The sequence below is a fragment of the Polypterus senegalus genome, chromosome 6, assembly GCF_016835505.1.
Source record: "Polypterus senegalus isolate Bchr_013 chromosome 6, ASM1683550v1, whole genome shotgun sequence".
NCBI classification, from domain to species: Eukaryota; Metazoa; Chordata; class Cladistia; order Polypteriformes; family Polypteridae; genus Polypterus; species Polypterus senegalus.
Window position 1 is genome coordinate 187,502,349 of NC_053159.1, and position 12,190 is coordinate 187,514,538.

General features: G+C 36.1%; 1 protein-coding gene across 3 annotated transcripts in view; it reads right to left on the reverse strand.

Moving 5' to 3' along the window:
- The window catches only part of nup35 (nucleoporin 35), a 41,215-nt gene that overhangs the window by 9,681 nt on the left and 19,344 nt on the right, over positions 1-12,190 (reverse strand). The window contains exons 3-8 of one of the 3 annotated variants that reach the window (XM_039757726.1): positions 9,888-10,015; positions 8,105-8,132; positions 7,577-7,718; positions 7,090-7,159; positions 6,850-6,987; positions 1,382-1,543 (exon numbers count right to left, since the gene is read on the reverse strand). In XM_039757726.1, coding sequence (XP_039613660.1) covers positions 1,382-1,543; positions 6,850-6,987; positions 7,090-7,159; positions 7,577-7,718; positions 8,105-8,132; positions 9,888-10,015 — 668 coding nt within the window. Of the gene's footprint in view, positions 1-1,381; positions 1,544-6,849; positions 6,988-7,089; positions 7,160-7,576; positions 7,719-8,089; positions 8,133-9,887; positions 10,016-12,190 lie in introns of all 3 variants that reach the window. The other 2 variants (XM_039757725.1, XM_039757724.1) reach the window with 2 other exon arrangements.

Consider the following 12,190-nt stretch of genomic DNA (forward strand, 5'->3'; position numbering starts at 1 on the left):
ATTAATTATCATTACTATTCATGGTGGCTCCAAAATCCGTACTAACCCCTACTTTCCAGTTTTCTGTGGTGGCAATCTACGCCACCATCACCTAATCAAAGCACCGTGATGTCCTTACATTGATGGATTAACACTAGAATTACCAGAGCCTACAAAAAAAAGTTGTAGATCCGACACAGCTTAAATCACTTCTCACCTCTCCGTCAGTGTCTTTTGTCCTTTAAATGTGTTGATAAGCAGCAAGCAGTCTGCTATCACATTCCCCACCGGCGCACAGTTTTCTCAGCTCAAGTCTGTTTACCTGCATGTCAGTTGCTTGGAGTTGTATAGAGTGAGAAGTCAAGCAAAATCACACCTTTTATAAATACTATATCATGTGGAACACATGCATTTAATGTGTGTTCTGTGTCTACACCGATCTATGTAAACACATCATTAAAAAAGAAAAGTTTGTCATGTTTTAGTAATAATTGACAAAATATAAACTTCATGTCTACAATGTGTGAAGCCTGAAGTCCAAATATCAAAGAAACACTTTCACAAAAGGTACAAATACAACAGAACAAGTGCACTTTTATTCAAAAAATATAACTGCAGAAAAACACCACACATTTGGGTGTGACATTGACACGCATTTACTACAACAGCTTCGGCGGCGCAACGGAATCAACAGTTGACTGGTAATCAAAACTTCATGGGTTCGATCCCCGACGAGTCCGTTTTGAGAAGTCAGCTGCTTTTATTCTTACTATTTTGGAATAAAAACATATATTTGATTTCAGTCTGTAACAGCCGGTATAAATGTATGATGAGTGTTAAAAGGTCAGAAGTCCACGTGACCGTCATCATCAAGTCCTTCCATGAGAACCCTAAATACCATTAGGACTGATTCAAGTCATTTATGTTAGGTAGAATGCTGGGTGGTCTTGTGGCCTTGGAACCCCTGCAGATTTCATTTTTTTCTCCAGTCGTCTGGAGTTTTTTTTTTCTGTCCTCCCTTTTATTCTGTTAATTAGTGTTCTTATTTTAATTCTAGCAAATCATTTTAAGTATAGTATCATGAACTCAGTAATCACTTCAGTTTATTTGAATACATTTTATATTCCTCATTAACATAACACACTTCAACATGGATTAAGTGAGGCTGTAGTAAGTTAATTATGTTCAGAGAGATTGAACAGCGCTCAAGACCTGGTAGCCAGCAATATATTTGGGTTACATTCTCTTAAATTAACTACTATTTATATTAAGACTGAAAAACTCAAAATTCTTTAATGGCTGTAATAGCTCAAACTATGATACTCATGACAGAAGAAAGCATTTTCTTAACCAACTGGACCTCAACATTTTAAATTTCTACTTAAGATTCTTGAAGACATACCTGATAGTCACTACTAGAAGCTTTGTACGCAGCAGCTAATGGCCTCATAGATGTAGACCGTGGTGTATTGACAGAACTAGATGGAGTTCCTGAACTTTTAACAGGAGTAAATGCTGAGGAACTTGAAAATGCTATGCTATGATCCACATTTTCCATGACACTCTGCAAAAGAGAAAAACAATACGTTTGATTAAAAATGCTTTCTGACACTGCACATTATGCTCTTAGTAAAGAAAGTGTTTTTGGCTCAAATTACGTATAAACTTCAACTCTAATACTAGTAGTACAGCTCTGATAATTTGAAAGTCCTGGAAGTAGAAACATTTTTTTTTAATTGCTTAATGCTTATATACTGTATGTATCTTGAAACTCAAAATAAAAAATTAAATGGTTTACTATTTAAATTTAGGAATAATATTTATATCATACAACAGATTAATGTATAATCACAAAATGCATCATAAACACTTCGACTAACCCAAGAGGCAAACAATATTTTAGTCAATGGCAGTACAATATAATCATAAAGAATAACTGAAGGAATATTCAGTCTATCAATATTTTGAAGAAATTTCCAAATGCATGAAGCAACAATAATGATGAAATGTTATACAATTTTCCATTACTGAATATTACTTATAAAAAAAAAAGATTAACAACAAATGTGTATTTTGCCTTTCTTTGAGTAAAAACAATTCTAATATCGCATTACTAGACCTGCAAAATAAAAATAAAAAAATACATGAATAAATAAAACACACAACAGAGCAGAACTTCACAAATTTGGAAATGGTGGGGGTAAGTTCTCCCCGTGTCTGCATGGGTTTCCTCCCACAGTTCAAAGACATGCAGGTTAGGTGTATTGGCGATCCTAAATAATCCCTAGTGTGTGTGTGTGTGCGCGCGCGTATGTGTGCGTGGCATGCCCGGGGTTTGTTTCCTGCCTTGCGCCCTGTGTTAGCTGGGATTGGCTCCAGCAGACCCCCCGTGACCCTGTAGTTGGGATATAGCGGGTTGGATAATGGATGGATGGATGTGATGGGGGTGGGGGGAGAGAGACTGCAGTGTCCACAGATTAACTAGCGACAAAACCCATTTGTTTGGTTATTTTGACAAATGCAAATCATACCATAGAATTTACTTACTGTAAACTTTCAAAAAGACTGACTTAACTCCCCACCCAAGATTAATTCTGAAACTATGTGCTGCTGGCATCTGGATGTCAAGTTGGTTAATCAGCAGGAAACTAAGAAGAAGAAAATGCTCCATGTGGGGTGAGGTCATCAGTCGTCTGTCCTTGGACCATTACTTTGTCTTCTTTATATTAATGACATTGATTTTTGGTATAGTAAACAAATTTGTTAACTCTCAGATGATGCTAAATTGGAATAATGACAGACACTGAGGAGCAGCAAAATAATTCAAAAAGACTCGGACAAGCTTGAGAACTGAGCAACCACTAGGAAAGTTTAATGTAGAAAAATGCAAGGTGAGATATGCAGACAAAAGGAACGGCAGTTATGAATGCAAGATGAAAAACAATTTCCTAATTTTGGTTTGTTCTTGTGCAGAATTCAGGTAATATTTTTCAATTTTAGAGGACTGTAAATATATTTGATATATGAGCAACATATGGTACGATTATGCCCTCAAGCACAGTATAAACGTTTTCCAGAATCTTGATAGAAACGAAAATAAAAATGACAGCAAGTGCTGATAAAGAAGACTCTCAGTACAAAAGATCCTAGTCACTTCTAAGAAGAATTATTCCTTGTAACAAACACTGATTCTTGGTATAAAAAAAAAGTGTAAAAAAAAAATCCATTCTGAGGTTCAAAACAATTTAGGACGGTAAGAAACAGCACCTAAGCCCATTCATTCCTACTCTTACCCAAATCACAATGCCCTTAATGGAGAAAGACTAAAAACAGGTATTAATATAGTAAGTGCTCCTGTACTGGCAGTAGCACTTTATATAAAACAGGGAAGGAAAAATCAGTGAGGTGATAGTCAAACAGTGAGTGAAGTAAAGAGAAAGTGTACATTAGGGATAGTGAGATACTGCCATATGTGGTGTGGGAGTTCACACTAAGAAGTGTCAGAACTTTCTCAGAATCGGTACAGAAAAGGGCGAGAACAATAAGCAATGTTTCTCATAGCAGCTGCCAATGTCAGTGAGCTCTTGCTTCTTTAACCATTATAGGCAGTGATGGTGTTAGCAGAATAAGCTGTCCCAACTGCAACTAACAGGTGCATTGGTAGGCTTTTAAATCACAGAGTGATATGTGAAATATTTCAGTTTTCAAGAAAGAAAACTGATTTTTAAAAATGCTGCATTTTAAACTAAAGGATTTGTGATCTTCCAGGTTTTTTTTCCTGCATTTTAGTGCTTTAGTTTTCTTTTGCAGAGTAATTTGAATCTACACTTCCAAATTTTACTGACTTAATGTGATCACAGTTATTGCGGTTTAAGTGCACTATAGTGGCACACAGAATCCCTCAGTACATCAGGGGTGCCCAATGCGTCGATCGCGATGGTACTGCAGGTAGATCGCGTTGCATTAAAAAATATTTTTTTTTTTTTAAAGTTAGTCTATCATATATCCTCCCTATGGCATTTGCCACTTGATTGACATACAGGGCAGCCAGTCTGAGATCTCTTCTCTTCTAACACACCGGTCATCCCGCACGCACGATCAAACGCGTGAGCTACTGCAAAACTCCAGCTGTGATCTAGTTAGCCTTCCAATTTATATCGACTAAAGAAGGAATTAAAAAAAAAAAAAAATAATTGTTTGGGAGGGTATGGGCTGGATGTGGAATTGGAAGAGGAATTTATTCTCACAATGTCACAATCGAAGTGCGTTTGTCTGATCTGTCAATCTATCATTGCTATTCCAAAGAAGGAAAATGTGGAAAGGCATTTTCGAACTGTTCATAAAAACTACGAAACTGACGTCCATCCAAAAAGCGATCTGAGAAAGGAGAGGGAACTAAAATCGCAGTTAATTGGACAGCCATCATTTTTCACTCGGCTGAATTCAAAAGCTCCTTGACTGCATTATTCGGCTCTACTTATTTATGCGTCAGCCTTTTCCCACATGATGATTATTAAATCCAAATAGAGTAGTGACCATAAATGTACTGAATTGTTATTGTGCCATAAATGTTATTCAGTTATGCAAGGTATGACAACATACATTTTATGTATAAAGTATACTCAGTGTATATATCTATCTCTAATATCTCTCTCTATATCTAATGTAGGTAGATCATTTCGACCTGGTCATTTTAGAAGTAGCTCGCAAGATGATGAAGTGTGGGCGCCCCTGCAGTAGAGGAATGATTAATATTTTTAAGTACTAGAGGCTTTGCTCCCCAACCCTCCTGTCTGCGCTACGCACCAGCAACTTCGCATTTCTGTTGCTCACGTTTGTGATTTCACTTTCACCAAACAAAACTTTTTAATTCTTGCAGATAGGCCTCTTCATTGGGAAGAAACTACTTTTCTCTGATTTAAACACGAATTAGACGATCTACAAAAGTTTAAAGGCAAACAATACTTGTGTCATATCACCTATGTCCATATATTCACTCTCTTTTCGCTTTTACCTTTTCATCAATATCGCATTGAATTTTGATTTGATGTTTGGAATCACCTTGTGACAACGCAACGTATAACTGCCCGTGAGTGAATATCAGTTCTCTCTGTCTGACAACAGCATTCACACAAATGAGAAATGATTGAACCGTGTGTGTGGTTATGTGACCAGGACTTTTCCAAATGTCACTGCATAAGCTCTTGTCTCACGGGGCTTGAAATTCTCTCACAGGATTTCTCTTTCACCAAACAAACAATCTTTTAATTCTCGCAGATACACCTCTTCATTAAGAAAAAACACTACTTTTTTACCCCCCCTGATAGCAACACGAATTAGACGATCTACAAGTCTCCAACTTAAAGTTTAAATCTGAACAATATACTCAATCTCTTTTTGCTTTTCCGTTATTTCACCGAGTAATAATTTCCGCTTGTTTGCTTTAATGCGATCTTTACTATCGTTTTTTTTTTTTGAGACTTTCGAATTTTTGTACTTCCATTATCTCTAACCTGCTCTGCATGTATACCGCGCCAACATTTTTGAATTCTTTAAGACGTTCTACTTTGTTATCTGCTCTTTGGTCTTTTATTTCCAGCCCCAGGCCTGGTTAAATCTCTTGGCACAACGTCTCTTCTCACGTGAAAGTTTCTCTCTGAGAAAATCACATCTCGTCTCCTTTCAAGATTTTTTTTTTTTTATAATAGAGACGTAGGCCTTTCTTAAAAAGGTCAGTTAGTTTATGGCATATTATACAAGAGTTGAGAGCTGTGCATGTAAACTATTAACTGTTGTACTTTAAATTGTGTAAATCGGTCTTATCAAGCAGAATAAAGTTCACCCCATACACCATTCAAAATATTTTTTTTTCATTTCCCTTTTCACACATTGAACTGAAATGGCAAAAAAAAAACACAAGCAGAAGCAGACAGAACAAACTTTGCATCTACCCTAACATTAAGCAGGCAAACGAGGTGGGGTGGTTTGGAAAAAGAGAAAGGAATCCAAACCCAATAACAACCAGGCGCTGCACATCTGAAACCCTATCGTTTAAGGACCAACCAGCTAAATAAGCATAAAACATACAATAAACTACAAAGCCTTTTTGTCATGCAAGCAGACATTCCAGAGACACAGTGCAAGCCACAAAACCTTCCAAAGCATATCAGAATTCACCAAAATTAGACAAACATTAGATTTGCCTATACTGAGGTTCAGTCATTTGACATTTTCCTCCCACAGTCCAAAGACATGCAGGTTAGGTGCATTGGTGATCCTAAATAGTCCCTAGTGTGTGCTTGGTGTGTGTGTGTGCGCCCTGCGGTGGGCTGGCTCCCTGACCAGGGTTTGTTCCTGCCTTGCGCCCTGTGCTGTCTGGGATTTGCTTCAGCAGACCCAACGTGGCCCTGTGTTAGGATATAGCGGGTTGGACAATGGCTGACTGAAATTCAGAATTAATGTATAAACATTTACATGCTTTCGAATCTTTACACAAAATGTTTAACAAAATTCTTTGATTTTATTACCTCACACAAACCCAGTAATTTTAGCACATACTCCAGACCTTTAAAACATCAAAGAAAAAGGTAGAAAATAATCTACCAGTTAAGGGATTTGCCAGATGCTTACAATACATTTATTTCTATAGCAGATACAAGGCATGTAGCTTGTACAAAATGACATATCATAGATAAGATAGCTATAGATGAGTTTTTTCTACATATGTATGCTTCTTAAAGCCATCAGTACGACAGCATAATGAAATGTACTATGACAATACTTTAAAATACTAATATTGTAAAATTATATGTAAAAGACAAACATTAAGACAAAAAAAACAAAAAAAAAATGTAATAAACCAATACCTACTTTACTGACCTTATCAATACAGGGTTTGACTCCAATCATTATAGTTTCTCCAAAGATTTTACCATCTTTACTTAGTGCTTTCCTTGCTTGGAGTTTTGACTGATACTGAATATGCATCCAATTTCCATTGTTTGACATCTTTAAATATTACAAAAAAGAAAAAAAAAAAGAGAAAAAGTGTTGTCACTTAAATCTAACGTTCATCAAATAACGAATTAAATTTCAAAGAAGTTAGCTTACCACATGTTTCAATACATTTCCATACTGTGCAAACTGCAGTAAGATGTAAGAGGCTGAGGCAGGGGGAAATCTGTGATAAATGTCAAAAAAAAAATTAGAAATGGCACTAAACCCAACATTATCAAGTTGAGAAAAAAAAATATATGAAACTATTGAATTGGCCAGTATCTTAAAAATAACAATTGAAAAACTTTATTTTAAGCAAAACAAACAAATGTCCTTATCACATTAATAAGAATAATATTTAACATACATATTCAGCAATGCTCATCAACCACTCACCCTAACCAAATATTGGGTTTGAAAACTTTACATAATAAATAATTAAAATATATGTTTCAAGTGTAACATGGTAAATCACATTTACCCCACTCACCAGATACTTCAAATCTATGTTTTATTACCATTCAAAGCAACAATTCAAGTACTTTTGACTTAATCACAAAAAAAATTGGTTACATTTATAACAGTATAACACTATCCTCACCCAAAAACAGTAACCCATGTATCATCAAGATGATCCTCAGAAGAAAGGGCATCTCCTTGTGTATAGAAAGGGTCCACCTGTGCAGGAGAGAGAGTGGCCTTCCTTTGCTGTCCGATGGTAGAGGGGCTGAACATTCCTGATGCTGAGTATTCAAAAGCAGAAAATGAAATCTACTGGATACATCATAAAGAGCTACAGAGAGACTAGGACACAAAAATAATATCCTAAATAAACAGTTCATCCTCACGTTTTACTCCTGCCCAACTTCCAAGCATTTCTTATAATCAATTACAGTACTGTGTTCTCATATAGTTAGATAAGATTGACTGCTGCAGCCACCCTTGGCATTATGATTCATTAAAATAAGCACAGCACAGTAACTTTTCATTAACTATGACACCATTATTCAACAGCGCATTAAATATCAAAATATTTTACGTTACATTAATAAATCTTAACAAAAATAAACTACAAAATATAATTTTGAAACATTTTGTTATAAGAAATATTTACCTATTCCAGCATTACCTGGTGTCTGCATGAGAGAAAAGGAGGCCTGAAAAACAGCAAAGAAAGGTAAGTTATGGCTACTCTTTATCTAAAGGATCTCAGGTGGCACTTATCACTTTATTACACGTCTTGAAGAGCTAAAACAGTTAAATATGCCAATGAACTATAAAATAAAAATTACACCAAATAAGACACAAACTGTTAACTATAAATGAAAAAACTCATACACTAGATGTGTATATGCTAGGAGTTCATTTCTGAATTGAGGGGTGGTGTGGTAGGGTCAATCCCCTCTTAAATAGGATTTCAAACTATGTGGGAAGTACAAAACCCACACATTAAAAAGCATTTTGGTATGAATATTTCTGGCATCTTTTTAAATGTCACAACTTATTCTCGCTGACATTTACAGTAGAACATAACATTTTTGAATTGCAAGCCACTCAACTTTTTATTTCTGCTACTTTAAGTTAATAACTATTACATGTAGAGACTTCCACTGTCAGAAAAACCAAAAGGATGTTTCTGAAACGCCATAACCGAATGTATCATGAATTGTTGTACCATGTGGAAGGGCGTCTGACAAAGTCCTCATTTTTCTTTAGAAATGTCCTTATTTTCAAATTTAGACAGGTGGCAGCCTTAGCCATGGGCATTCTGTATCTACAGCTGATTTTCTTGAAAGATTCCTTGATCATCTTTCATCTCTTTGTGTGTGTCTTCAATTTTACTTTTCAGATTTAAGTTTATATGCAATCAGCCCACCATAAACATTGAAAAGAAATGACACTTACAAATGTCTAAATGTCATAAGGCTGCCACAAAACAGCAGAGAAAAGTTTGTCAAATAAAAAGAGGACCAAATGAATATAAATTCACTAAACAAGCCAAGTCAATTTCCTGAATTGTTTATATTGATTTTAGCACAATTATCAGCCTGTTTCCAATTCAGTAAAGTTTTTTTCTAAACACAGGTCAGTTAATTTTTGGAACTTGTTTTTTTCTCTAAAGTTTAAACACAGGGCACGTGCTGTATATGCTTGTGCAGCTCCACTGAACAGCCGATTGCCAAAATCCGCAGCTGCATGTTCTGGTCACAAGTAGCTGCAACAGGTAGGTGACATAATATACATGCAAGCTTAACGAAACAAGAACAATAAAAAATAAATTAGCCATTAGTAACAAATAAGGCAGAATAATACATACAGTAATTTAAGAAAAAAAAAACCCTAAACATTCTTGCAAAAAGCAAGAGAGATTACTCACCAAATAAATGTGAGATATTCGCCCATTAAATATTACAACTTGCGTCAATAACTAAATTTGTACGGTATACCTTCAACTCCACTCCAACTTTCAAACACTGAATTATCAGGCTGATATAAAGCAGGATATGAAATAAACTGTCCTGCTTAATACACAAGCAAAACTGTCCATGTTAAGTGCCCAAGAACCACTGTGGAATGTACAGTGCATGCATCCTTATTATTTTTTATTATTAAGTAACTCGCATTCATTTTAGGGAATCCTCAACAATGATAATTAATGAAATAAAAACTTCCACCTGTCTTGCGTTGAGAGCCATTACATGACTATGAGGAATACACCAGCATATAAAGTAATCAAGCACAAGCATTTAAGATTATATAGATAACGTCAACAAGAGAAATTTCCAGAAGATTAAAATGAAGACACGGTAAGAAATTAGATATGAGGATTCATTTATGAAAGGATTATGCAGTAGAGAAATCCAAGTACTGAAACAGAGTAACAATAAAATCTACTGCAGGAAAAGACTTACTTGTTTTTTTGAACTTAGCGGGGTCATCCCAATTCCTGGACTTGAAAGCTCTTCATATATACTTCTAACTGGAGGTGCCCCACTTTTGTCCTTTGGAGTTGGAACAACGGGTTGAGGAGGAGTAGCACCTAGATATTTGACGAAGACAAAACAAGTACATAAATGCTCTTTTCATGTCATATTCAAAATCTGTTTTGTTGAAGGTGATAAATGCTATTCTACTAACCTTGGACTCAGGTTCTTGTGCTATTTTGGTGTTGCTGGACCTTAGTGCAGCTTTTGATACAGTGGAATATGAGGTTCTATTAAAACGGCTTGAGTGTGAAGTTGGCATTCAAGGATGTGCACTGAAATGGTTTGTGTTCTACTTAATTGGTAGATCTATGTATGTCGATTAACGTATGTGATAACTTCTCCCAGCCACCTCCGCTCAATCAATTTGTACCCACAAGGCTCGATTCTGGCCTCTTTATTATTTGCCTTATAATTGCTCCCTCTGGCGTCTTTTTTTTTCCCCAAAAACATGGCATCAGTTACCACTGTTATGCTGATTATACACAGATTTATATTAAAGTTAACCTTGACATCGTTTCATGTGTATAGAAGCCGATGGAGTGTATTGACGATACTAAATTCTGGATGGTACAAAATTTCCTCCAACTAAGTGAAAATAAAACGGAGGTAAATATCTTTGTCCCTGCTTTATCTGCTAATGAAACTGGCACTCATTTAAGTTCGTTGAGGGCAAAATTTTGTAATGATGTCAGAAACCTGGGTAACATCTTTGATTCATCTCTAAGCTTTGACAAATAAATCTCTGCAATAGTGAAGTCCAGCTTTTACTAACTGAGGAAGTTTCAAAGTTAAAAATCTTCCCTTTCACATAAGGATTTGGCAACAGTGATTCATGCTTTAATTACATCTCAGCTTGATTATTGTAATTCCTAATATGTGGGATTGCCCAAGTCTACCCTGTTGCACCTTCAGTTGGTATAGAATGCAGCAGCTAGATTTCTGGCCAGCACTAGTAGAAGAGAGCATCTGTCAACTGTATTGGCCTCCTCTCCGTTGGCTGCTGGGGAGATTTTTGGATTGACTTCAAGGTTTTAATGTTTGTTTATAAGGCCTTGCATGGCGTTGCCCCTAAATATATCTGCCATCTCCTTCATCCCCTCTCTAGAATGAGAGTTTTGAGGTCATCTGCTCAATTGCTTCTTGCAGTTCATAGATCATGGCTAAAGTTTAAGGGTGACAAGACTTTGGAATGATCTGCCGCTACATATCGAATTTTCCTTCAATTGAGGTTTTTAAGACTCGGTTAAAACCCCACTTTTTACGGTGGGGTGAGGAGGTCGGAAGGGGGAGGATAGATAAATAGCTTTAATTAACTGTTTTATAAAATTGTTTGTTTAACAGCATTGGTGCCCAGTTAAGTCCTGGAGGGCCGCAGTTGTTGCAGGTTTTCATTCTAACCATCTTAATTAGTGACCCCTTTTTACTGCCAATGAACTACTTTTGCCTTAATTTTAAATTGACTTGACTCAGACCCCTGATTTGTTTTTTTTTTCCTTAATTAGCCTAGTCAAACAATAATGAGACACAAAATGTCCCAAAACATGACACTAAACTGGATCCGTGACACAATATTTGTAAATAAAGAAAGGTGAGAGTCTCAGTAAGGTTGACTTGCTTAGGTCATGAAAACCTTTCGATTATGTTCTAAGGAAAAAAAAAAAAAGTCAGTTTTGGGAGTGCCTGCTGTGGCAGACTAAGAGCTTCAACAAGCCACGGAATTAAATAACGGGTTTAATTAACAGCAAGAATTGGCATTTCATTAAGTAATTGGTTGGAGTTTGAAGCCCCAATTTAGCTGGTCATCAAATGGCTCGCCTCGCATCTCATTTCTGTTTTGCTGGCATTTAATGAGGAAAAGAATCAATTCAGGGGACTGAATCCATAAAATTAAGGCTATTTAAATGATGGGAAAATAAGTCAGTTGGCAATGAAAACTGGTCACAGATTAGGAAAAGGGTTAGAATGAAAGCCTGCAGTGACTGTGGCCCTCCAGGCCTTGAGATTGACACCCCTGTAATTTATAGTAACCTTTCATGTTTCTTTGTACAGCACATTGGTACAACTTCTGTTGTCTTCAAATGTGCGTTATAAATACATTTGATTTGAGCGATTGACTAATATAAAGGCTACTTTCACCCACTTGATTTATTAAAGGAAACCTCTACCCAAAACATCACGTTCCTTACCCCATGTAGTTGGTTGCTGGCTGAGAAAAATTTTAAATCTCA